Raw genomic sequence first — 27,154 nt, forward strand, 5'->3', positions numbered from 1 at the left:
TGACCTATATTTTATATTATGCCAGGAAGAGGAGGCGGAGCAGAGTAAACACACGTCACACTCCCTGGACGCCGCAGCGACCTCCAGGTGCCCGTGCAGTCTGTGTCCCGCTCCAGCCTCGCGGCTGCCTGCACTGCAGGGTGTCAGTGTCTGCCCGCAGTGTCAGCAGCTTGTCACGCTGCAGCGCAGGCAGACACTGACACAGGCAGACACTGACACTGCACTGCAGGGTGTCAGTGTCTGCCCGCAGTGTCAGCAGCTTGTCACGCTGCAGCGCAGGCAGACACTGACACTGCACTGCAGGGTGTCAGTGTCTGCCCGCAGTGTCAGCAGCCTGTCACGCGGCAGCGCAGGCAGACACTGACATCCTGCAGTGCTGGGAGCCGCGGGGATGACGATCGCTGCTGTCAGGAGGTGAGATCATTACCTGCTGTGACGATCTCCTGCCTCCTGACGTCACCGCGGTCACTGCTGTCTATGCCCGTCTCGCGAGCGGCCCGAGACTGTCACTAGCGGTGACGTCAGGGCTCTCGCGATACTTCTGACAACGCGGCGGGCATAGAAGTCAGTGACAGCGCTGACGTCAGCAGTACAGGAGATGATCACAGAAGGTAAAGATCTCATCTATGCTCCTGATGGCAGCGCTCGTCATCCCCTGCAGTGACCTGAGCTGACCTATTGATGTTAGCTCAGGTCACTGCATTGCTCTCCCAGCCAATGGGGAACATTCTGTTCTTCATTGACTGGGACAGTGACTATGGTATGGATCGCCGTGGGACCCCCCCCTTATTGGATTACGCCGGACGTGGATTGATTGTTCTTTTCAATAAATTGGTTAAAGAGGCTATGTGGGGAGTGTTTTTTCAAATAAAACTTTTTTTGTTGTCTATTTTTTAATTATTACTGACTGGGTTGGTGATGTCGGGTATCTGATAGACGCCTGACCTCACCAACCCCAGGGCTTGATGCCAGGTGACATTACACATCTGGCATCAACCCCATATATTACCCCGTTTGCCAACGCACCAGGGCGCGGGATGAGCTGGGGCAAGAAGGGAATTTTGTTACTTACCGTAAATTCCTTTTCTTCTAGCTCTTATTGGGAGACCCAGACGATTGGGGTATAGCTACTGCCCTCTGGAGGCCACACAAAGCACTACATCAAAAGTGCAAGGCCCCTCCCCCTCTGGCTATACCCCCCCGTGGTATCACGGGTACTCCAGTTTTAGTGCCAGAGCAAGAAGGAGGAAGCCAACAACTGGTTTAAACAAATTAACTCCGAGTAACATCGGAGAACTGAAAAAACCGTTCAACATGAACAACATGTGTACCCGCAAACAGCAAAAACAATCCCGAAGGACAACAGGGCGGGTGCTGGGTCTCCCAATAAGAGCTAGAAGAAAAGGAATTTACGGTAAGTAACAAAATTCCCTTCTTCTTCAGCGCTCTATTGGGAGACCCAGACGATTGGGACGTCCAAAAGCTGTCCCTGGGTGGGTAAAGAAATACCTCATGTTAGAGCTGCAAAACAGCCCCCCCCTACAGGGATGTCACTGCCGCCTGCAGGACTCTTCTACCTAAGCTGGCATCCGCCGAAGCATAGGTATGCACCTGATAATGCTTCGGCGAAATGCTTGGTGAAAGTGTGCAGACTCGACCAGGTAGCTGCCTGACACACCTGTTGAGCCGAAGCCTGGTGCCGTAATGCCCAGGACGCACCCACGGCTCTGGTTGAGTGGGCTTTTAGCCCTGAAGGAACCGGAAGCCCAGCAGAACGGTAGGCCTCTATAATTGGTTCTTTGATCCATCGAGCCAAGGTGGCTTTAGAAGCCTGCAACCCCTTGCGCGGACCGGCGACAAGGACAAAAAGTGCATCGGACCGGCGCATGGGCGCCGTGCGGGAAATGTAGATCCTGAGTGCTCTCACCAGATCTAGCAAACGCAAGTCCTTTTCATACCGGTGAACCGGATGAGGATAAAAGGAAGGCAAGGATATATCCTGATTAAGATGAAACGAGGATACGACCTTAGGGAGAAACTCCGGAATGGGGCGCAGCACTACCTTGTCCTGGTGGAACACCAGGAAGGGAGCCTTGGATGACAGAGCTGCCAGCTCAGACACTCGCCGAAGCGATGTGATCGCCACAAGAAACGCCACTTTCTGTGACAGGCGAGAAAAAGAAACTTCTTTGAGAGGCTCGAAAGGCGGTTTCTGGAGAGCCACTAGTACTCTGTTCAGATCCCATGGATCCAACGGCCGCTTGTACGGGGGCACAATATGACAGACCCCCTGCAGGAACGTGCGCACCTTAGGAAGACGTGCTAGACGCTTCTGAAAAAACACGGATAGTGCCGAGACTTGCCCTTTAAGGGAGCTGAGCGACAAGCCCTTTTCCAACCCTGATTGCAGGAAAGACAGAAAAGTGGGCAATGCAAATGGCCAGGGAGACACTCCCTGAGCAGAGCACCAGGTTAAGAAAATCTTCCACGTTCTGTGGTAGATCTTAGCAGAAGTTGACTTCCTAGCTTGTCTCATTGTGGCTACCACTCCCTGGGATAAGCCTGTTGACGATAGGATCCAGGACTCAATGGCCACACAGTCAGGTTCAGGGCCGCAGAATTCTGATGGAAAAACGGCCCTTGAGACAGCAGGTCTGGACGGTCTGGAAGTGACCACGGTCGGCCGACCGTGAGATGCCACAGATCCGGATACCACGATCTCCTCGGCCAGTCTGGGGCGACGAGTATGATGCGGCTGCAATCGGATCTGATCTTGCGTAGTACTCTGGGCAAGAGTGCCAGAGGCGGGAATACATATGGGAGGCGGAACTGCGACCAATCTTGCACCAAGGCGTCTGCCGCCAGAGCTCTTTGATCGCGCGACCGCGCCATGAATGCCGGGACCTTGTTGTTGTGCCGAGACGCCATTAGGTCGACGTCCGGCACCCCCCAGCGGCGACAGATTTCCTGAAACACGTCCGGGTGAAGGGACCATTCCCCTGCGTCCATACCCTGGCGACTGAGGAAGTCTGCTTCCCAGTTTTCTACGCCTGGGATGTGAACCGCGGAGATGGTGGATGCTGTGTTCTCCACCCAATTCAGAATGCGCCGGACTTCCTGAAAGGCTTGCCGGCTGCGCGTCCCTCCTTGGTGGTTGATGTATGCCACCGCTGTGGAGTTGTCCGACTGGATTCGGATCTGCCTTCCTTCCAGCCACTGCTGGAAGGCTAGTAGGGCAAGATACACTGCCCTGATTTCCAGAACATTGATCTGAAGGGTGGACTCTTGCGGAGTCCACGTCCCCTGAGCCCTGTGGTGTAGAAACACTGCTCCCCACCCCGACAGACTCGCATCTGTCGTGACCACTGCCCAGGATGGGGGCAGGAAGGATCTTCCCTGAGACAATGAGGTGGGAAGGAGCCACCATTGTAGAGAGTCCTTGGCCGTCTGGGAAAGAGAGACTTTCCTGTCTAGGGAAGTCGTCTTCCCGTCCCATTGGCGGAGAATGTCCCATTGAAGTGGACGCAGATGAAACTGCGCAAAGGGAACTGCTTCCATGGCTGCCACCATCTTCCCTAGGAAGTGCATGAGGCGCCGTAAGGGGTGCGACTGGCCCTGAAGGAGAGATTGCACCCCTGTCTGTAGGGACCGCTGCTTGTTTAGCGGAAGCTTCACTCTCGCTGCTCGAGTATGGAACTCCATGCCAAGATACGTTAGTGACTGTGTCGGTGACAGATTTGACTTTGGAAAGTTGATGATCCATCCAAAAGTCTGGAGAGTCTCCAGCGTAGCCTGTAGACTGAGTTAGCATGCCTCTTGAGAGGGTGCCTTGACAAGTAGATCGTCTAGGTAAGGGATCACCGAGTGTCCCTGAGAGTGCAGGACTGCTACCACCGCCGCCATGACCTTGGTGAAGACCCGGGGGGCTGTCGCCAGACCGAATGGCAGAGCTGCGAACTGAAGATGGTCGTCTCCTATCACAAAACGTAGAAAACGTTGATGTTCTGTAGCAATTGGCACGTGGAGATAAGCATCTTTGATGTCTATTGAGGCAAGGAAGTCTCCTTGAGACATTGAGGCAATGACAGAACGGAGGGTTTCCATCCGGAACCGTCTGGCGTGCACATGTTTGTTGAGCAGTTTTAGGTCCAGAACAGGACGGGAACGAGCCGTCCTTTTTTGGCACCACAAAGAGATTGGAGTAAAACCCTCTCCCTTGTTCCTGAGACGGTACAGGAACCACTACTCCTTCCGCTCTTAGGGAGTCCACCGCCTGCCGCAGGACATCTACACGGTCTGGATGTGGGGAGGTTCTGAAGAACCGAGCTGGAGGACGAGAACTGAACTCGATTCTGTACCCGCGCGACAAAATGTCTGTCACCCACCGGTCTTTGACCTGTGACATCCAAGTGTCGTAAAAGCGGGAGAGCCTGCCCCCGACCGGAGATGCGGAGGGAGGGGACTGGAAGTCATGAGGTAGCCGCTTTGGAAGCGGTTCCTCCATTTGCTTTCTTGGGGCGTGAATGAGCCCGCCAGGAATCTGAGTTTCTTTGCGTCCTCTGAGTCCCTTTGGACGAGGAGAATTGCGTTTTGCCCGAACCTCGAAAGGACTGAAACTTCTGCTGCCACTTTCTCTGCTGAGGTTTGCTTGATCTGGGCTGGGGTAAAGAGGAGTCTTTACCCTTGGACTGTTTAATGATGTCAGCCAATGGCTCGCCAAACAGTCTATCTCTAGATAAAGGCAAGCTGGTTAAACATTTTTTGGAACCAGCATCTGCTTTCCAGTCCTTTAACCACAATGCTCTGCGCAAAACTACCGAATTGGCAGACGCCATTGAGGTGCGGCTGGTAGATTCTAGGACCGCATTGATAGCGTAAGACGCAAACGCGGACATCTGCGAGGTAAGGGACGCCACTTGCGGCACCGCTGGATGTAAGATAGCATCCACTTTTGCTAAACCAGCTGAAATAGCTTGGAGTGCCCATACGGCTGCGAATGCTGGAGCAAACGACGCGCCGATAGCTTCATAGACAGATTTTAACCAAAGGTCCATCTGTCTGTCATTGGCATCCTTAAGTGAAGCGCCATCCTCCACTGCAACTATGGATCTAGCTGCAAGCTTGGAAATCGGGGGGGTCCACCTTTGGACACTGGGTCCAGCGCTTGACCACATCAGGGGGGAAAGGATAACGTGTATCCTTAGAACGTTTAGAGAAACGCTTTTCTGGATGAGCGTCGTGCTTCTGGATTGATTCTCTGAAGTCAGAGTGATCCAACAGAGCACTTAATTTACGCTTGGGATAGAGGAAACGAAATTTCTCCTGCTCTGCCGCTGCCTCTTCTGCTGAAGGGGCTGGGGGAGAAATATCCAACAGTCTATTGATGGCTGAGATAAGATCGTTTACCATGGCGTCCCCATCCGGGGTATCCAGATTGAGAGGGGTTCCAGGATTAGACTCCTGATCACTCTCTTCAGACACATCACAGGGAGACTGATTGCGCTGAGACCCGGAGCAGTGTGATGACGTTGAGGGTCTTTCCCAGCGAGCCCGCTTGGGGTGGCTGGGGCAATCATCTGAGTCATTATACTCATCCTGAGAAGCCGGGGACCCCCTTGCAGTCTGGATTAAATCCAACTGCGGAGGATTAGAGGACATAGACCTCGCCGTGTCCATAGACTGAGCCCCAGGCATGGATTGCAAAGTTTCCAGGATTTTTGCCATAGTCACAGACATATTAACCGCAAAAACTGCAAAGTCTGTCCCCGACACCGGGGCAGGACTTACAGGCGTCTCAGCCTGGGTCACTATCTCTCCTGACTCCGGCTGGCGAAGCAGCACCGGATCTGAGCATTGCACACAATGGGGGTCCTTGGAGCCTGCTGGTAGAGCAGCCCCACATGCAGCACACGCAGTGCACACAGCCCTAGCCTTGGCAGCTTTGCGTCTTGTGGATGACATGTTGCTGCCTCCTCAGAGCGATCTGGGGTATTCAGCCAGGAAGCGACCTCACAGTGCAGGAAATCAATAAATATCTATGTCCAGTGACACAATACACTAACATACACTGAGGCACTAGAGGGGCCAGCTGAAAAGCCGCTTACCGCCCGCTTAAGAGCGGGTGTGTGGTCTTCCAAAGCCCCTCAGTCTAGGTCTCCCAGAGCCTTGCGTCCTTCCTCCAGCCAGGCATGCATGTAATGGCTGCCGGCGTTCTGAGAGAAGAAGGGGGGCGGGCCCTGGGCGTTCCTGACCAAGAGCGGGAAGCCTGCTTCCCTCTGTGCCTAGTGAGAGGGCTGGAGCATGTAAATCAGGCTCCAGCCCTCGTCGCTGCCGTGAAACAGCGTCTCTCCCCTACCCTGATTGACAGGGTGGGGGCGGGAACGATCGGAGCTGCCGGCGTCCTAGGCCCAAAAGCCGGGGACTAGAGTTATAAACGCCGCCGCCGTAAAAGCGCGGTCGGCGTATCCCCGGCGCACCACAAGTCACAGCAGCGCCGCCCGGTCCAGAGGGGGTCGGCGCTGCGTTCCCAGAACACAAAGTCCCCCAGATAACTGTAGGAACACCAGCTCAGTGTACGGTCCCCGGCGCACTACAACACCCAGCCAGCCCGGAGTGTGTCTGTGCCTGCCGGGGACACAGAGTACCTGTATGATGCAGGGCCCGGTCCCTGATGGTACTCCTGCTCCGAATCCATCAGGTTCTAATGGGTCTGTGGATGGAGCCCGGCGTCAGAGCTGAGAGGCCGGCAGGATCCCACTTCCACAGAGCCCCCAAGGGGATGTGGAAGGAAAACAGCATGTCAGGCTCCAGCCCTGTACCAGCAATAGGTACCTCAACCTTACAACACCATCCAGGGGTGAGAAGGGAGCATGCTGGGGACACTATATGTGTCCTCTTTTCTTCCATCCGAACTAGTCAGCAGCTACTGCTGACTAAAATCTGTGGAGCTATGCATGGAATGTCTGACCTCCTTCGCACACAAAGCTAAAACTGGAGTACCCGTGATACCACGGGGGGGTATAGCCAGAGGGGGAGGGGCCTTGCACTTTTGATGTAGTGCTTTGTGTGGCCTCCAGAGGGCAGTAGCTATACCCCAATCGTCTGGGTCTCCCAATAGAGCGCTGAAGAAAGCGCCAGGATTGGCACGTCTAATGGATGCGCCACTTCTGGGGCGGCTGCGGCCTGCTATTTTTAGGCTGGGGAGTGTCCAATAACAGTGGACCTCCCTAGTCTGAGAATATCAGACCCCAGCTGTCCGCTTTACCTTGGCTGGTGATCCAATATGGGGGGGACCACACGTTTTTTGTTTTAAATTATTTATATAATTTAAAATAACAGCGTGGGGTGCCCACTGTTTTGGATTATCAGCCAAGGTGAAGCTGCCAGCGGTGGTCTGCAGGCTGCAGCCGTCTGCTTTACCCAAGCTGGCTACAAAATATGGGGGGACCTCACGTCATTTTTTTTAATTATTTATTTATTTTATGGCTAAATACAAGGCTAAGCACCCTTTAGTGCCACATGAAAGTCACTAAAGGGTGCCAGCTTAGAAAATGCAGGGAGGTGGAACATTATATAGGTTTTTCTCATCTATCTATCTCTCTATCTATCTATCCCTCTATCTATCTATCCCTCTATCTATCTATCCCTCTATCTATCTATCCCTCTATCTATCTATCCCTCTATCTATCCCTCTATCTATCCCTCTATCCCTCTATCCCTCTATCTATCTATCCCTCTATCTATCTATCCCTCTATCTATCTATCCCTCTATCTATCTATCCCTCTATCTATCTATCCCTCTATCTATCTATCCCTCTATCTATCTATCCCTCTATCTATCCCTCTATCTATCCCTCTATCTATCCCTCTATCTATCCCTCTATCTATCCCTCTATCTATCCCTCTATCTATCCCTCTATCTATCCCTCTATCTATCCCTCTATCTATCCCTCTATCTATCCCTCTATCTATCCCTCTATCTATCCCTCTATCTATCTATCCCTCTATCTATCTATCCCTCTATCTATCTATCCCTCTATCTATCTATCCCTCTATCTATCTATCCCTCTATCTATCTATCCCTCTATCTATCTATCCCTCTATCTATCTATCCCTCTATCTATCTATCCCTCTATCTATCTATCCCTCTATCTATCTATCTATCCCTCTATCTATCTATCTATCCCTCTATCTATCTATCTATCCCTCTATCTATCTATCTATCCCTCTATCTATCTATCTATCCCTCTATCTATCTATCTATCCCTCTATCTATCTATCTATCCCTCTATCTATCTATCCCTCTATCTATCTATCCCTCTATCTAACTATCCCTCTATCTATCTATCCCTCTATCTATCTATCCCTCTATCTATCTATCCCTCTATCTATTCATCTATTCATCTATCTATCTATCCCTCTATCTATCTATTCATCTATCCATCTTTCCCGCTATCCATTATCTGTCTATCGATTATCTTTATTATTTATTGCAGGGACAAACCCGCGGTAAATCCGCGGCAAAACCGCATGCGGATTTGGTGCGGATTTTTTCCGCAGGTCCGGAAATCTTTCACTGGCAGAAGTTTCTCAAGAAATTTTCTTGAGAAAATTCACATTTCTAGTGCGCACATAGCCTTAAATGGGTTTCCACGATTAAGAAAAAACATGGCTGCTCTCCCCCTTCCCAAAACAGCGCCACCACTGCCACAGGTCATTTCTAGTATTGCAACTCTGGTCCATTGACGTGAAGTAAACAGTCCTGAGCTGCAATATCACATACTGTGGATAGGGATGAGCAGATTTTTGAAGAATGTGATAAAATGGCCTTCTTCACTAATGATGAGCGAGCGTGCTAGGGGACCGATCAGGTCTTGGCCAAGTATCGCGGGTGCCCAGGTACCTTCGGTACCCGGCCAAGTATCGCGGGTGCCCAGGTACCCTCGGTACCCGGCCAAGTATCGCGGGTGCCCAGGTACGCTCGGTACCCGGCCAAATATCGCGGGTGCCCAGGTACGCTCGGTACCCGGCCAAGTATCGCGGGTGCCCAGGTACGCTCGGTACCCGGCCAAGTATCGCGGGTGCCCAGGTACGCTCGGTACTCGGCCAAATATCGCAGGTGCTCAGATGTGTCATTCGTGAACGATCTGACAAAAAGAGCTGGTTCCCTTCAGTGAATGGTGGTAGCCGGCACCCCAGTGACCGCACCGGACTGTACAATAATTGACTTCCATTATACTCATTACTCGAGTCGAGCCCATCAGCGTCCAACCTACTCAAGTAAAGGGGACTCGAGCGCTTTAGGACGGGCTGCAATTTGAATTAGGTGACGAGTAATGATGAGCGACCACTAGTCAAGTGTCAGGATGGGGTTGCAGTTCGTATAGACACATCTTGAGCAGCGAGATAGAAGATTAGGGCTGTGACATGAGAAGAAAAAAAAAAAAAAACCTGACTGTGCACGGAGGACTGAAGCTGAAGAAGAAAAACATCCTTTGAGCTTTCGAGCTCAGTCAACAAGCAGATTTATTTCTCCTCATGTCACAGCCCGCTCGGGCAGCTTACATGGTACACTCGGTGTTTATAGTCCTGCTCTTCTATCAGCTGAAACCCATCCCGAGCAACGTTTCTTCAAGCTTTAACCCATTCTTGTATGCGACTAGGACTGGCTGCACCTTGAACTATGGCATAAGGGCCATTTCATCACATTCTAGGAGACATCTTTAAGCAGCCATAAGCCAAAATCCACATAAATAACCACTTCACACCCATTTAGGCTGAATTCAGACTACGCATAGCCATATACGAGGCTGTTCGTACAAGTCACGAGATTCATAGCCGGTCCGGGCATTGCAGTCCGTAGACGTCCAAATTCAGCCTTAATCTGAATGTAGTACAATTCTGCCATGGTCTAGCCACCTTGACATAATTAAAGATTTAAACATGGCTGAAATGCAGGAGTATAATTAAAATACAATCCTCCAATTAGAAGAGCTCCAGACACCATGATAGACGCCAACAGGTATGTCATTGACACTTACCATCCCCTTCCCTTTCTCCTTCGCTCTCCCGGTCACCCTCATAGCCCGTGCAAGAAGAATCGAGACTCCAGTCCAAAAAGTTACCGAGCAGCGTTTCCTCTTGATTGGACAGTTCAGCAGTCGGGGTGGTCACAAAGCTTCCCCGATCTTCTTGAAAATCATCTTCTCTTCGCCTGTCAAATCCATTTTTAATTAATTACACTGGAGTATGGTCACATATCAAGCACAAAACGTTTGGAATCATCTCTCTCAGTAACAAAAGCAAAAATAAAATTGAAAAAGGGGTAATCAACTGTTTCCTGGTCCCATCTGCAACTTCTGCAGTTAATCACCGCCGGAGGTCAATGCTACAGCAGACATATGTAGCGCTATGGCCAAAAGGGACCGGTGTGGGACCAGGGAAGACATGGTATCAAATCAGCAGGGCATTGATAAATTCAGTATTATTTCTGTGAATATATAACATTGCCATCCAGTTCTATAAAGATTAATGTATTTAAAATAGAAATTAAAAAAAAAAACAAAAAAAAAAACGATCTAGGAATTCAAAATGTTTATTAAAATTATATATTAAAATATAAAAAAATATATAATATAAAAAAAATAATATAATATAACATAATATAATATAACATACATACATACACACATATATAATATATATATATATATATATATATATAAATAATTCTTTTAAATTTGTATGCCCTTAATGCTTGCAGTGTTGTGCCACTCACGTCGCCAGTCACCACAGCATGGGTGTTCCCTGTTCTGCCAACTAGATTTGGTAGCTTTGAAAGCTGTGAATGTACCCCCCCACCCACCCACCCTAATAATCATATCCTGCCCCTCTCCCACTGGTTGCAATTTTACTAAATGTATTGATTTTTGGAAAACTCCAGACAACCCCTTCATTAAATAACATGGCTGCTTTCTTCTAGAAATTGAACTACTCCCATCTACAGGTTATAAGATATTACAAGCCTGCTCCAGCAACTGGCCAAAGCGGAGTTGCAATACCACACACAGCCTTAAAAGACACATGTGACATGCGATAAAAAAAAAAAAAATAATTAAAATGAGATATATATATATATATATATATATATATATATATCTATATCTATATCTATATCTATATATATAATATTTTCGCATTCTACTGGATCCATGTTACTCTATGGGGCCGTAACCATTTGTGATTTTCTTTCTTCTCAGCCATAATTGGACAGAGAAAACAGTCGCAGCATGCTGCGGATGGAATCCGATCCATTTTCACTCACACCCATACAAGTCTGTGTGTGCGACAGAAACATTGCACCACACTGATGACATCGGAGTGCAGTGCGATAATCGCATTAGCTGATAATGGAGGAGAAGGGGATATTATTCCCTCCCTCTCCACCGCAGCTGTGATCTGATCTCAGGATCGCATCACAGCAGCATGACACTTGGATCACGCTCGGGAGTTGGGGGTCATTAGAATAATACTCTTGCATAGGATGTTAACTGCTTGTGTGGCCTTAGCCTTAAAAAGGAAGTTAGCATGCTTTTCTAATCTTGTACAATCTACATAAGACATTTTTTTCCATAAGCATTCTAGTTACCTTTTCGTTTTGTTCCCAGCAGGTGAGCACAGGAAGGGATGGATGTCTGCGACACTAGGAGAGGATGCAGGGCTCTCTGTATCCTGGAGGGAGACCCCGAGCAAAGTACACAGCTGGCTGTAGTCCATCACCTGCTGAGAACAGCAATCAGATTGTTACCTGAGCCAAGCACCCACTCCCAGAAGAGTGACCAGCAGCCAGTGATCCAACACCTGCTAAACACACAGCGCCGTCACCTACAATCCGCCACCGCAAGAGTAATGCGCATGCTTGTTCCCATCAGTTCTGCACATTAACATTTAATGCAAAGGTCGGACCATGGTGGGCGATCAGCCTTGGCATTTAGTTATTACGATCAATGATAAAATCTTGAGCAAAAGCCCCACATTTATGTAGCGTAGTCAAATAAAAAAAAAGGGGTGTGTATACTATTGCATTTTTTTATTGCGTCAATGGAAAAGAAGGGAATTTTGTTACTTACCGTAAATTCCTTTTCTTCTAGCTCTTATTGGGAGACCCAGACGATTGGGGTATAGCTACTGCCTCCGGAGGCCACACAAAGCACTACACTAAAAAGTGCAAGGCCCCTCCCCTTCTGGCTATACCCCCCCGTGGTATCACGGGTTCTCCAGTTTTAGTGCCAAAGCAAGAAGGAGGAAAGCCAATAACTGGTTTAAACAAATTAACTCCGAGTAACATCGGAGAACTGAAAAACCGTTCAACATGAACAACATGTGTACCCGCAAACAACAAAAACATCCCGAAGGACAACAGGGCGGGTGCTGGGTCTCCCAATAAGAGCTAGAAGAAAAGGAATTTACGGTAAGTAACAAAATTCCCTTCTTCTTCAGCGCTCTATTGGGAGACCCAGACGATTGGGACGTCCAAAAGCTGTCCCTGGGTGGGTAAAGAAATACCTCATGTTAGGGCTGCAAAACAGCCCTCCCCTACGGGGGTGTCACTGCCGCCTGCAGGACTCTTCTACCTAAGCTGGCATCCGCCGAAGCATAGGTATGCACCTGATAATGCTTGGTGAAAGTGTGCAGACTGGACCAGGTAGCTGCCTGGTACACTTGTTGAGCCGAAGCCTGGTGACGTAATGCCCAGGATGCACCCACGGCTCTGGTTGAGTGGGCTTTTAGCCCTGAAGGAACCGGAAGCCCCGCAGAACGGTAGGCCTCTAGAATTGGTTCTTTGATCCATCGAGCCAGGGTGGCTTTAGAAGTCTGCAAACCCCTTGCGCGGACCAGCGACAAGGACAAAAAGTGCATCGGAACGGCGCATGGGCGCCGTGCGGGAAATGTAGAGTCTGAGTGCTCTCACCAGATCTAACAAACGTAAGTCCTTTTCATACCGGTGAACCGGATGAGGACAAAAGGAAGGCAAGGATATATCCTGATTAAGATGAAATGAGGATACGACCTTAGGGAGAAACTCCGGAATGGGGCGCAGCACTACCTTGTCCTGGTGGAACACCAGGAAGGGAGCCTTGGATGACAGAGCTGCCAGCTCAGACACTCGCCGAAGCGATGTGATCGCAACGAGAAACGCCACCTTCTGTGACAGGCGAGAAAGGAAACTTCCTTCAGAGGCTCGAAAGGCGGCTTCTGGAGAGCAACTAATACCCTGTTGAGATCCCATGGATCTAACGGCCGCTTGTACGGGGGTACGATATGACAGACCCCCTGTAGGAACGTGCGCACCTTAGAAAGACGTGCTAGACGCTTCTGAAAAAACACGGATAGTGCCGAGACTTCCCCCTCAAGGAAGCCGAGCGACAAGCCCTTTTCTAACCCCGATTGCAGGAAGGAAAGAAAAGTAGGCAATGCAAATGGCCAGGGAGACACTCCCTGAGCCGAGCACCAGGTTAAGAAAATCTTCCACGTTCTGTGGTAGATCTTAGCAGAGGTGGACTTCCTAGCCTGTTTCATGGTGGCAACGATCCCTTGGGATAATCCTGAAGACGCTAGGATCCAGGACTCAATGGCCACACAGTCAGGTTCAGGGCCGCAGAATTCCGATGGAAAAAACGGCCCTTGGGACAGTAAGTCTGGCCAGCCTGGTAGTGACCACGGTCGGCCGACCGTGAGATGCCACAGATCCGGGTACCACGATCTCCTCGGCCAGTCTGGGGCGACGAGTATGACGCGGCTGCAATCGGATCTGATTTTTTGCGCAGTACTCTGGGCAAGAGTGCCAGAGGTGGAAACACATATGTGAGCCGGAACTGCGACCAATCTTGCACTAAGGCGTCTGCCGCCAGAGCTCTGTGATCGCGCGATCGTGCCATAAATGCCGGGACCTTGTTGTTGTGCCGAGACGCCATTAGGTCGACGTCCGGCACCCCCCAGCGGCGACAGATTTCCTGAAACACGTCCGGGTGAAGGGACCATTCCCCTGCGTCCATACCCTGGCGACTGAGGAAGTCTGCTTCCCAGTTTTCTACGCCCGGGATGTGAACTGCGGATATGGTGGATGCTGTGTCCTCCACCCACATGAGGATTCGCCGGACTTCCTGGAAGGCTTGCCGACTGCGCGTCCCTCCTTGGTGGTTGATGTATGCCACCGCTGTGGAGTTGTCCGACTGGATTCGGATCTGCTCTCTTTCTAGCCACTGCTGGAAAGCTAGTAGGGTAAGATACCCTGCCCCGATTTCCAGAACATTGATCTGAAGGGTGGACTCCTGCTGACTCCACGTCCCCTGAGCCCTGTGGCGGAGACAAACTGCTCCCCACCCTGACAGACTCGTATCTGTCGTGCCCACTGCCCAGGATGGGGGTAGGAAGGATCTTCACTGTGACAATGAGGTGGGAATAAGCCACCATTGCAGAGAGTCCTTGGCCGTCTGGGAAAGGGAGACTTTCCTGTCCAGGGAGGTTGACTGCCCGTCCCATTGGCGGAGAATGTCCCCTTGCAGTTGGCGCAGATGAAACTGCGCAAAGGGAACTGCCTCCATGGCTGCCACCATCTTCCCTAGGAAGTGCATGAGGCGCCTTAAGGGGTGCGACTGGCCTTGAAGGAGAGACTGCACCTCTGTTTGCAGTGAACGCTGCTTGTTCAGCGGAAGCTTCACTATCGCTGATAGAGTGTGAACTCCATGCCGAGATACGTTAGTGATTGAGTCGGTGACCGATTTGACCTTGCCAAATTGATGATCCACCCGAAAGTCTGGAGAGTCTCCAGCGTAACATTCAGGCTGCGTTGTCATGCCTCGAGGGAGGGTGCTTTGACGAGTAGATCGTCCAAGTAAGGGATCACCGGGTGTCCCTGAGAGTGCAAGACTGCTACCACTGCTGCCATGACCTTGGTGAACACCCGTGGGGCTGTCGCCAGACCGAATGGCAGAGCTACGAACTGAAGATGGTCGTCTCCTATCACAAAACGTAGAAAACGTTGGTGCTCCGTAGCAATTGGCACGTGGAGATAGGCATCTTTGATGTCTGTTGAGGCAAGGAAGTCTCCTCGAGACATTGAGGTAATGACGGATCGGAGGGATTCCATCCGGAACCGCCTGGCGTTCGCATGCTTATTGAGCAGTTTTAGGTCCAGAACAGGACGGAAGGAGACGTCCTTTTTTGGAGCCACAAAGAGATTGGAGTACAAACCCTCGCCCTCGTTCCTGAGGGGGGACAGGGATCACCACTCCTTCTGCTCTTAGAGCGTCCACCGCCTGCAGCAGGGCATCTGCTCGGTGGGGAGGTGGGGCCGTTCTGAAGAATGGAGTCGGAGGACGAGAACAGAACACTGTCCTGTGCACGTGAGCACAATGTCCGTCACCCACCGGTCTGTGACCTGTGGCAGCTAAATGTCGCCAAAGGCGGGGGAGTCTGCCATCAACCGCGGATGCGGAGAGAGAGAGAGAGCTGAGAGTCATGAGGAGACCGCCTTGGTAGCGGTTCCTCCGGCTGCCTTCCTTGGGCGTGATTGAGCCCGGCCGGAATCTGAGCCCGTCTGAGGTTTTGTAGCCCTTTTGCACGAGGACAATTGGGACCTGCCCGAGCTTGGGAAGGACCGAAACCTCGACTGTACTTTTAGGACAGCATTAATAGGGTAAGTCGCAGTGCAGACATTGCGGAGTTACGGACGCCTCTGCGGTACAGATGTACATGTGCTCAAGGCCAGCTGCGCAAGAACAGCTGAAAAGGTTAGGTTGCCTATACGGCTGTGAATGCCGGAGCAACCGACACGCCGATAGCCTCCTAGACAGATTTCAACCAGAGTCCATCTGTCTGTGAATGGCATCTTTAAGTGAAGCCCCATCTCCAGTGCAACTATGGCTCTAGACGCAAGCCTGGAGATTGGAGAATCCACCTTTGGACCCTGGGTCCAGCGCTTGACCACGTCAGGGGAAAAGGGATAACGTGTATCTTAAAAACGTTTGGAGAAGACGCTTATCTGGTAAGCGTGGTGTTTCTGGACTGCTTCTCTGAAGTCAGCGTGGCCAGAAAAATACTCAATATCCGTTTGAGATACTGAAAAGGGACTTCTCCTGCTGTGAAGCTGACTCCTCCACTGGGGGAGCTGAGGGAGAAAGATCCAACCTTCCATTGATGGACGCTATAGGATCATTCCGTATGGCGTTACCATCCGGTGTATCCGGATTGATAGCGATGTCAGGATCAAAGTCCTGGAGAGCTGCCTTATCATACAGAGAGTCCTCCTGGGACCCCCCCGTTCCAAATGAGGTTGGTCAGGAAGATTGCCCATGGCCTGTCTGGACTGCAAATCTCTATCTTATGACAATATATCTGTCGAAACTGCAACTCCGTCCCTGTCCTTGGACAGGGATGACAGGTGGTTTCTTTGGCCACGACTAGTAGAGACCCCGGCAGACGAAGTGCTAGAGACCCCGGCAGACGAAGTGCTACAGGGGAGCATGCACACAATGGGACGGTGTCATGAACAGCATCCCATGTAGTAAAAACAGCACTGAAAATCTGTGTTGCTTTTTTGCCGCTGCCGACTAGCCATCTAGAAGTATATAGCCAAGATTGGTGACCGTACAGTGCAATGTATAGCATACAAGCATAAAGTACAAATGAACACTGCAGCACAAGCAATACAAGCAGCATAGAAGCCTGTGCCCTGGCACCTCTGCTCTTCTGCTGCTGTAGACTAGTCATCTAGGGGAATATAGCCCAGAAGAGTGACCGTACAGTGCAATGTATAGCATACAAGCACAAGTACAAATGCACACTGCAGCCCATGCAATACAAGCAGCATAGAAAAAAACCTGTGCCCCAGCACCCTTGGTTTTCTGCTGCTGTAGTCTAGCCATTCCAGGAGAATATAGCTAAGACTAGCGACTGTACAGTGCAGTGTATAGCATACAAGCATAAACACAAATGAACACTTCAGTACGTGCAATACAAGCAGCCTAGAAAGCCTGTGCCTTAGCACACCTGCTTTCCTGCTGCTGATGTGTCGCTCTCCAAGCGGGCATATAGCGACCTATGCAGTTAAAATACACATGTACACACTGCAGTATATATTGGGGTCAGCACTATGTGTGCCGCTTACCGCCCGCCTATAAGCGGGTGTATGGTCGCCACCGTCCTGCCTGGTTGCCGAAAGTCCGAGCTCGGACTGCAGTAATGGCTGCCGGCGTCTTCCCCAGCTCGTGTGAGGAGGGGCGGGCCGTGGGCGTGCCCCAAGTCAGAGCGGGAATCCGGCGTCCGACAGTGTGCAGTGAGAGGGCTGGAGCATGTAAAAAGGCTCCAGCCCTCGGCGCTGCTGATTGCTCAGCGCCTGTCCCCTTCCCTGAGTGACAGGGAGGGGGCGGGAACGAAGCGGCACTAGGCCGCAGAAGCCGGGGACTGGATTTATAAGCGCCGCCGCCGTAAAAGCGCGGTCGGCGCCCAGTCCCCGGCGAACTACAAGTCCCAGCCGCGCCACCGCTCCCGGAGCGTCCGGCGCGGTAGTTCCCAATACACAAAGTCACTCAGCAAAGCTGCAGTGACTGTAACCCTTTACTGTCCCCGGCGCACTAGCACACCCAGCAAGTCTGGAGTGTGCTGTGCCTGTGTGTACGGGGACACAGAGTACCTGTAATGGTGCAGGGCCATGTCCCTGAACGGTACTCCAGCTCCGTATCCAGCAGGTTCAAATGGGTCTGTGGATGGAGCCCGGCGTCAGAGCTTTGAGGCCGGCAGGATCCCACTTCCTCAGAGCCCCCCAGGGGGATGTGGAAGGAAAACAGCATGTGGGCTCCAGCCTCCGTACCAGCAATAGGTACCTCAACCTTACAACACCATCAACGGGTGAGAAGGGAGCATGCTGGGGGCCCTATATGGGCCCTCTTTTCTTCCATCCGAAATAGTCAGCAGCTACTGCTGACTAAAATCTGTGGAGCTATGCATGGATGTCTGACCTCCTTCGCACAAAGCTTGAAAACTGGAGAACCCGTGATACCACGGGGGGGTATAGCCAGAAGGGGAGGGGCCTTGCACTTTTTAGTGTAGTGCTTTGTGTGGCCTCCGGAGGCAGTAGCTATACCCCAATCGTCTGGGTCTCCCAATAAAGCGCTGAAGAAAAAAAAAAAAAATCCTGATGTTTTTTGTACACAGCACCTGTGCAGAACTATGTACCTTAAGGAGTCACAAACCCCATGTAGTCAGATTCTACAGTCAAGTGTTAAAGGGAACCTGTCTTCACTTTTTTGACCTATAAGCTGTGGCCACCACCACCGGGCTCTTATATACAGCATTCTAACATGCTGTATATAAGAGCCTAGGCCGCTGTGTAGAACATAAAAAAACACTTTATAATGCTTACCTAACGGTCGTGCGGTGAGCCATATGGGCACCTCCTTTCTCCGGTGCCTCCTCTTTCGGCCATCTTCGTCCTCTTTCTGAAGCCTGTGTGCATGACGCGTCATAAGTCATACACACTCGCCGGTCCCGCACAGGCGCACTACAATACTTTGATCTGCCCTGCTCAGCACCTGAATGCCGGCGAGTGTGGATGACGTCGGACCCGTGATGCACCGCGGCTAGTGAAGGAGGACAAAGATGGCTGAAAAGAGGCGGCAGGGCAGATCAAAGTATTGTAGTGTGCCTGCGCAGGACCGGCGAGTGTGTATGACGTAGACGCGTCACGCACACAGGCTTCAGAAAGAGGACGAAGATGGCCGCAAGAGGCGGCGCCGGCACCGGAGACTGGAGATGCCCATCTGGCCCACCGTACGACCATTAAACACTTACCTATGTTCTCACAGCGGCCTGGGCTCTTATATACAGCATGTTAGAATGGTATATAAGAGCCCAGTGGTGGTGGCCGCAGCTTATACGCCAAAAAAGTGGTGACAGGTTCCCTTTAATGCAGATTTACAAAAGTTGACATCTTATTAGAAAGCTTCCACCCTGTGCCCCAACAGATGTTGGGGATGGGAAGAACCTGAGCATAGTGAATTCCAAAGCTCAATCCTCTTGTTTACATTGGAGATCAGCCACCAACAGCTTACTCCCCCTCCCCTCGCACTACAGAAAAGACATGAATGCTCACTCAGGATGAGCGTGCATGTGTATAGGAGGTGGGCAAGAAGAGTGTTCGCTTACGGTAGAGGATGAGCACAATGGTGATGGTAACCCGGTCGGTGAGGCATAGAGTTTTGTTCTCCTCGACAGCCAGACCACGGCAGGATTCACTTCTGCACCAGCAATCCTCTATACAGTATTTTGGACACCTCCATGGCATAGTGTGAGGCCTCTAGACCAAGGATGCCAGAGAAAGGATTGCTGGAGCAGACACTTGCAATGCCCGACAAGGATAGCTCGAATGGATTTGCCCATTTTCAGCACCGTCATTAAAGACTTACAGGCGCGGTTACTCAACCCTCTGCCTCCTCCTGTGTAAATCTAGACACTAGGGAGAGGGATCGGAGCAACGTCGGGGTGCAGGATCAGACTACACCCGGGTTTTCCTTGTAGTCTGTAATCATGGGAGACATAGGTCTGCATGGGAGCTGTATACACAAAACAGAATTTTTTTTTTTAAAGGTCTCACCTTTTCATTGCCGATATTGCCATAAAGGTCATTCTGGAACCTCTGCTTCACGGCGGTCAGCGACACTTGTCTGTAGTCTTTTGGTGCGTCATCATGAAAACTACAAACACAAAAGAGGAAAAACAAATTAAAACGATATATTATAAATCACCAGCGTCTGGTTTGTATACAGCACCAGACGTCCAGAGATTAGTCACCCTACAAATCAGCCGGAGCCAGGGACTGACTCATGCCTCAGTTAGCAAACATTCTCCGGAGAGCGGTAACGTGGCCCCCCCTTACTTACCATTTCTTATGCAGAAGCAGCACACAAGGGGTTAAGTGTTCCAACGTGAAACCCGTACACTCGGCCAACTGAGCCGGCCATGGAAGTGCTGGGAAAGAAAAAAGAAAGACAATACATGTGATGTAATCAGAAAGGCACCTAGGTTTCTAACATCTCTCACACAGGCAAAAAGGTATTGCAATTTAGAGTTGGGGGCGCTGTTGCATTATAGTCTATGGAAATTAAATGCCCCTAACTGTGGTGAAATGTGGTACTGCACCATACATTTTTTAATGTTTACTTTAGTGCAGGGGTGGGGAACCTCCGGCCCGCGGGCCGTATGCGGCCCGCCATGACCTTTTCTGCGGCCCCCGGGCACATTGCACAGTCCACAGAGCTCGGGAGGCAGCAGCGTCTTGCTTGCTGCTGGCCCTTTAAACCCTGTATGGCTTACGTCCTCATGCTAGCGTGAGGACGTACTTTGTGGGTGGAGTTAGCGCTCAACTCGCTCTTTTTCCACAGAAGAGAAGCTACTACCTCAGCGTCCGACAGGTGTGTTTGTGCTCCCATGCCTGTGTGTGCCCCTGCACATCCCCACTGCAGCCTGTGCTCCGTGCAGCGTCCCATCCACCTTGCGCATTCCCACTGCAGCCTGTTCTCCGTGCAGTGTCCCGTCCTCCTCGTGCATTCCCACGGCAGCCTGTGCTCCTCACTCTCCCCCACGGCAGCCTGTGCTCCTCACTCTCCCCCACGGCAGCCTGTGCTCCTCACTCTCCCCCACGGCAGCCTGTGCTCCTCACTCTCCCCCACGGCAGCCTGTGCTCCTCACTCTCCCCCACGGCAGCCTGTGCTCCTCACTCTCCCCCACGGCAGCCTGTGCTCCTCACTCTCCCCCACGGCAGCCTGTGCTCCTCACTCTCCCCCACGGCAGCCTGTGCTCCTCACTCTCCCCCACGGCAGCCTGTGCTCCTCACTCTCCCCCACGGCAGCCTGTGCTCCTCACTCTGCCCCACGGCAGCCTGTGCTCCTCACTCTGCCCCACGGCAGCCTGTGCTCCTCACTCTCCCCCACGGCAGCCTGTGCTCCTCACTCTCCCCCACGGCAGCCTGTGCTCCTCACTCTCCCCCACGGCAGCCTGTGCTCCTCACTCTCCCCCACGGCAGCCTGTGCTCCTCACTCTCCCCCACGGCAGCCTGTGCTCCTCACTCTCCCCCACGGCAGCCTGTGCTCCTCACTCTCCCCCACGGCAGCCTGTGCCCCTGTGGCCTCCCCACGGCAGCCTGTGCTCCTCACTCTCCCCCACGGCAGCCTGTGCCCCTGTGGCCTCCCCACGGCAGCCTGTGCCCCTGTGGCCTCCCCACGGCAGCCTGTGCCCCTGTGGCCTCCCCACGGCAGCCTGTGCCCCTGTGGCCTCCCCACGGCAGCCTGTGCCCCTGTGGCCTCCCCACGGCAGCCTGTGCCCCTGTGGCCTCCCCACGGCAGCCTGTGCCCCTGTGGCCTCCCCACGGCAGCCTGTGCCCCTGTGGCCTCCCCACGGCAGCCTGTGCCCCTGTGGCCTCCCCACGGCAGCCTGTGCCCCTGTGGCCTCCCCACGGCAGCCTGTGCCCCTGTGGCCTCCCCACGGCAGCCTGTGCCCCTGTGGCCTCCCCACGGCAGCCTGTGCCCCTGTGGCCTCCCCACGGCAGCCTGTGCCCCTGTGGCCTCCCCACGGCAGCCTGTGCCCCTGTGGCCTCCCCACGGCAGCCTGTGCCCCTGTGGCCTCCCCACGGCAGCCTGTGCCCCTGTGGCCTCCCCACGGCAGCCTGTGCCCCTGTGGCCTCCCCACGGCAGCCTGTGCCCCTGTGGCCTCCCCACTGCTGCCTATGCCCCCCTGGTATGTCAGAACCCCTAGCAATGTCCTTAAATTTCTCCCAGCCCTCCCCAGTGATGTCTAGTCCTCCCAGCCCTCCCCAGTGATGTCTAGTCCTCCCAGCCCTCCCCAGTGATGTCTAGTCCTCCCAGCCCTCCCCAGTGATGTCTAGTCCTCCCAGCCCTCCCCAGTGATGTCTAGTCCTCCCAGCCCTCCCCAGTGATGTCTAGTCCTCCCAGCCCTCCCCAGTGATGTCTAGTCCTCCCAGCCCTCCCCAGTGATGTCTAGTCCTCCCAGCCCTCCCCAGTGATGTCTAGTTCTCCCAGCAATGTATATGCCCTCAGCATCTCCTGTGATGTATATGCCCTCAGCATCTCCTGTGATGTATATGCCCTCAGCATCTCCTGTGATGTATATGCCCTCAGCATCTCCTGTGATGTATATGCCCTCAGCATCTCCTGTGATGTATATGCCCTCAGCATCTCCTGTGATGTATATGCCCTCAGCATCTCCTGTGATGTATATGCCCTCAGCATCTCCTGTGATGTATATGCCCTCAGCATCTCCTGTGATGTATATGCCCTCAGCATCTCCTGTGATGTATATGCCCTCAGCATCTCCTGTGATGTATTTACAGCAGTCCCAGCTGACACAAACGTGGAAAAACAGTTGTGAGAAGCAATAAGATCAATATTGAATAATATAGCCGCACCAAAAACAAGAAGCTTCAGCCGCCACGATGAGTTAATTGTTTGACTAAGTATAGCAGGGTAATTTTAAGTTGATAGTTTTGTGCGGCCCCCGAAGGTTGGTAGAAAATTCCAAATGGCCCTCGGCATTAAAAAGGTTCCCCACCCCTGCTTTAGTGCATTGTGCAATGGAGCTGGATTACAAGTGGTTAGTAATCACAAAGTTTAGAATAAATTTCTGATCCATAGGGTCATGGACTCACCTTGTTTGTGCAGGATCCGTGCTAGTAGAAGGGCGCCAGCAGCCAGCTGAGCTGGGGAGTATACCGATAGTTCTGTGTACAGTAGGGACAGCTCAGAAATGTAGCTGCAAAGGTGCAGGGTGTCCCTGTCCAGCGAGATGATGTGAGACAGGACGTCCTTGTAGTCGATGACAGTCGGCGTCTGTATAAAACAGAAGATCAGAGACTGAAGTTCCTTGCAAAATCACATTGCCAGGAGCTCATACACATGAAAGAAGGCTCATCCCATTTCCCCTCTCAACTCCCGTATATATGCATGTGCAGATGGGCTAAGTGTTAGTGCATTTTCATTGGTGAGAAAGACGCTGCCAGACACCTCCGACAGCAGCTTATCTGCATTGAGATCCAAAACATTGGGCATTTCCCCTCTGGCCCCTATACATATCAGACAACCAGCCTTTCCAAAGGGGACGCAGCGCCAACCAGCCTTTCCAAAGGGGACGCAGCGCCAACCAGCCTTTCCAAAGGGGACGCAGCGCCAACCAGCCTTTCCAAAGGGGACGCAGCGCCAACCAGCCTTTCCAAAGGGGACGCAGCGCCAACCAGCCTTTCCAAAGGGGACGCAGCGCCAACCAGCCTTTCCAAAGGGGACGCAGCGCCAACCAGCCTTTCCAAAGGGGACGCCGCGCCAACCAGCCTTTCCGAAGGGGACGCCGCGCCAACCAGCCTTTCCGAAGGGGCCGCAGCGCCAACCAGCCTTTCCGAAGGGGACGCCGCGCCAACCAGCCTTTCCAAAGGGGACGCCGCGCCAACCAGCCTTTCCAAAGGGGACGCCGCGCCAACCAGCCTTTCCGAAGGGGACGCAGCGCCAACCAGCCTTTCCGAAGGGGACGCAGCGCCAACCAGCCTTTCCGAAGGGGACGCAGCGCCAACCAGCCTTTCCGAAGGGGACGCAGCGCCAACCAGCCTTTCCGAAGGGGACGCAGCGCCAACCAGCCTTTCCGAAGGGGACGCCGCGCCAACCAGCCTTTCCAAAGGGGACGCCGCGCCAACCAGCCTTTCCGAAGGGGACGCAGCGCCAACCAGCCTTTCCGAAGGGGACGCAGCGCCAACCAGCCTTTCCGAAGGGGACGCAGCACCAGCCTTTCCGAAGGGGACGCAGCGCTAAATCTTCATTCTCAGACTCTGTGGGTCCTAGTGGCTGTGGCATAAGATGGGAAGACTCAGAGCCTCGGAGGCAGTAATTCTACTAATCTCATCATTAGAAACCTATAGCATAAACCTGCAACCTGCGTGTGTTATCAGAAAAAGATCTAGCCCCTCAATATCTCGAGGTCACCCATGGCATGTGTTACGCAAAAGCTACTATGTAAACTAATAAAGCCTGATAACTAATGAACCCTGACCCACCCGGGCATTAATATAGCAAAAAAAAAAAAGTCCAGATAATCCTAAATCTCCACTTTGCAAACAATTGCAGCAGTGGAATTCAGGTCAGCTATATATAAAAGAGCGAGCCAGTAAATCACACCGCTCAGCACTGTCTCACTGTTTGCTTGCTAGTCTGAACTATTGCAGCACCCCTCAACTGCCCAAGGATGGGTGCACGCTTCTAACAACAAAAAAAAAACCCAAAAAAACAGAAGGCTGGATAACCCCTCCATTCTCATTACTGGAGGCGAAAACCTATATAGGAAAGTGCAGCTTTGGACACTTTCCTACAGTGTGCCCCACTAAATATATTGTATTTTTCGGATTAGAAGACACTTTTCCTCCCCAAAATTTGGGAGGAAAACGAGGGGTTGCGTCTTAAAATCCGAATGTAGCTTACCGAAAGGTGGAGAATGGGCTCTGTGCTGGCTGCATGGTGCAGGGGGGTGCGGCGGGTGTCCCAAATTCTCTGTCAGCGGTATGGGCTTAAAAAAAAAAAAAAATGCCTGGAGTCTGTGCATGCGCAGAAGGAGCTCTCGGCATAAGATCTCATCTGCGCATGCGCCACCTCCGGCCCATTGAGCTCCCCGCAGTGGACTTAAGTAAAATGGTGCCTGGAGGTGGCGCGTGTGCATATGAAATTTCAGCTTGTCATTGAGATGAGAGCTCAATATGCGCACGCACCAACTCCGGGCGCTATTTCTCTGAAGCCCGCATCGCTGATAGCAGCTGGGATACCAGCCGCGCCGCACCGCCCCTCCACTCCCCCCCCCCCCCCCCAACGCAGCATTGCCCGGCTCCAGCACCCCACCTGCCTCGTGACTCCACTCCACCACCGGAGAATAAGATGGACCCCCCCCCCCTTTTTTTTTGTTTTACCTTTTTTTCTCCTCTCTAAATTTGGGGTGCGTCTTATAAAACAAAAAAATATATGGTATTTGATAATCTGAGCAGACAACCTACCCTGATCTTCCCTTCAAGCGCAGATATGATCTCTCCCATCATCCGTACCAGATCCTCATATTTATAAGTATTATCTGTAAGCCACACCGCTTCTCGAATGGTCAGGATGTCCTTGCTAATGAATCTGTGAAATTAGTCAGAACATTAAAATTTGAGTAATTATATGTAATAACTAGCTTTAAAATAAAAATAAAATAATAATAATAATAATAATAATAATAATAATAATAATAATTTTTTTTTTTTGGTACGAGCTCTTACCGCGTGCAAATGACCATACAGGCAATGCCCACAAGCTGGAGACGAGCACGAGGAACGCTGCGGAGTTTCAAGTATCGATCCACCAGACCCACGGTCATGTGCAAACAGAGACTGGAGAAGTCTTTCATTGTAGCCACTTCTACTAGCCAGTCTATTAGGATATACCTAGAAAAGGAGATGTGAAAGTGCATTCAATACTACAGTCATCTGCTAACTAAAATTAAATGTCCTGCTGCTTGGACAAAATTAAAGGGTGTGTCTGACTTTTCAATAGAAGAAAAAAAAAAAAAAAACAGTAGAATTATGATTTCAGCTCTGGAGAATTATACAAAGTTTGTATAAGGAAAAATAATTATTTGTAAAAGGATCTAGTTTAATGTGGGCTATACATCTTGCTATTTATACATGTTTAAAAAAGGTGGGCATTAAAAAAAAAACAAAAAAAAAAAACACTACACTGTCCATGGGTTTTATCTGGTTTTACAGCTCAACTCCATTCAGGGAAATAGGACTGAGCTGCAATATCAATAACAACTCATATACAGGTGGAGTATGTTTCTATAAATGAAAGCAGCCATGTTTTTCTAATTTAGGGAAATGCTATACAAGGTTTATTCTGGCGTTGCTCGTCTCTGCATTGGTTGGGTGAGAGGCTCCAATGATGTAATTTTTACCTTATAAAAAGGGGGAAAAAAAAAAAAAAAAAAAAAAAAAAAAAAAAGGAAAAAATGGTCAGATATGAAAGTTTGGCACCCTTGGAGATGTGGTTGCTCCGATAAGTTTGACCAAGGTTTCAGACCTTAAATTAGCCGGTTAGGGTTATGGCTTGTTCACTATTATCGTTAGCAAAGGCCGGGTGATGAAAATTTCCAAGCTTTATAAAAACCCAACCTCCTCTAACCTTGTGCAAACAAAAACCTAGCAGCCCTGGGTTCTTCTAAGCAGCTGCCTAGCACTCTGAAAAGGAAAATCTTGGAGGTGAACAAAGCAAGAGAAGGCTATAAGATAGTAAAGTGGATTTAAATTGCCCTTTCCACAGTTCAAAATGTAATTAAGAAATGGCAGTTACCAGAAACAGCGGAGGTCAAGATAAGGTCTGGAAGACCAAGCAAAATGTCAGAGCTGCTCACAGGATTGCTGGAGAATCAAATCAGAGCCCCTGTGTGACTGCAAAAGACCTTCAGGAAGATCTAGCAGACTTTGTAGTTGTGGTAAACAGCTCTACTGTTCAGGAACCCCTGCACAATTTTGGCCTTCATGGAAGAGTCATCAGAAGAAAACCTCTCCTGTGTTCTCACCACAAAATTCAGCGTCAGACGTCTGCAAAAGAAGATCTAAACAAGCCTGATGCATTTTAGAAACAAGTCCTGTGGACCGATGAGGTTAAAAAAGAACTCTTTGGCCACAATGATTAAAAAGTATGTGTTCGGGAAAAAAAAAAAAAAAAAAAAGCACAATTTTAGGAAAAGAACATCTCGCTATCCATTAAGCATGAGGGTGGCTCAATCATGCTTTGGGGTTGTGTTGCAGCCAGTGGCACAGGGAACATTTCACAGGTGGAGGAAAGAAGGAATTCAATGAAAGGTTTGCATCAAGAATTTGTTGCACTAAGAACATATGTTAAAAAAGAAAAAAAAAAAAGTATAGGGGATGGCTTCTAGATGGGTACTAATGCTAAAATACAAATAAAAATCCACAACAGAGACATCAAAAGGCGCAATCTGAAGGTTTTACAACAGCCCTCAGTCCCCTGATCTGGTCATCATTGGAAATCAATGGCTAGACCTCAAAAAAGAGCAGTGC

The 27,154-nt window shown here is 51.1% G+C and overlaps 1 protein-coding gene across 2 annotated transcripts in view; it reads right to left on the reverse strand.

Moving 5' to 3' along the window:
• The window catches only part of CCNF (cyclin F), a 69,816-nt gene that overhangs the window by 2,643 nt on the left and 40,019 nt on the right, over nucleotides 1-27,154 (reverse strand). Inside the window, exons 10-16 of one of the 2 annotated variants that reach the window (XM_075319408.1) lie at nucleotides 25,352-25,516; nucleotides 25,091-25,214; nucleotides 22,718-22,898; nucleotides 19,938-20,025; nucleotides 19,652-19,751; nucleotides 11,648-11,778; nucleotides 10,041-10,213 (exon numbers count right to left, since the gene is read on the reverse strand). In XM_075319408.1, coding sequence (XP_075175523.1) covers nucleotides 10,041-10,213; nucleotides 11,648-11,778; nucleotides 19,652-19,751; nucleotides 19,938-20,025; nucleotides 22,718-22,898; nucleotides 25,091-25,214; nucleotides 25,352-25,516 — 962 coding nt within the window. Of the gene's footprint in view, nucleotides 1-10,040; nucleotides 10,214-11,647; nucleotides 11,782-19,651; nucleotides 19,752-19,937; nucleotides 20,026-22,717; nucleotides 22,899-25,090; nucleotides 25,215-25,351; nucleotides 25,517-27,154 lie in introns of both variants that reach the window. The other variant, XM_075319407.1, reaches the window with a different exon arrangement.

The sequence above is a fragment of the Anomaloglossus baeobatrachus genome, chromosome 7, assembly GCF_048569485.1.
Source record: "Anomaloglossus baeobatrachus isolate aAnoBae1 chromosome 7, aAnoBae1.hap1, whole genome shotgun sequence".
Lineage (NCBI taxonomy): Eukaryota > Metazoa > Chordata > Amphibia > Anura > Aromobatidae > Anomaloglossus > Anomaloglossus baeobatrachus.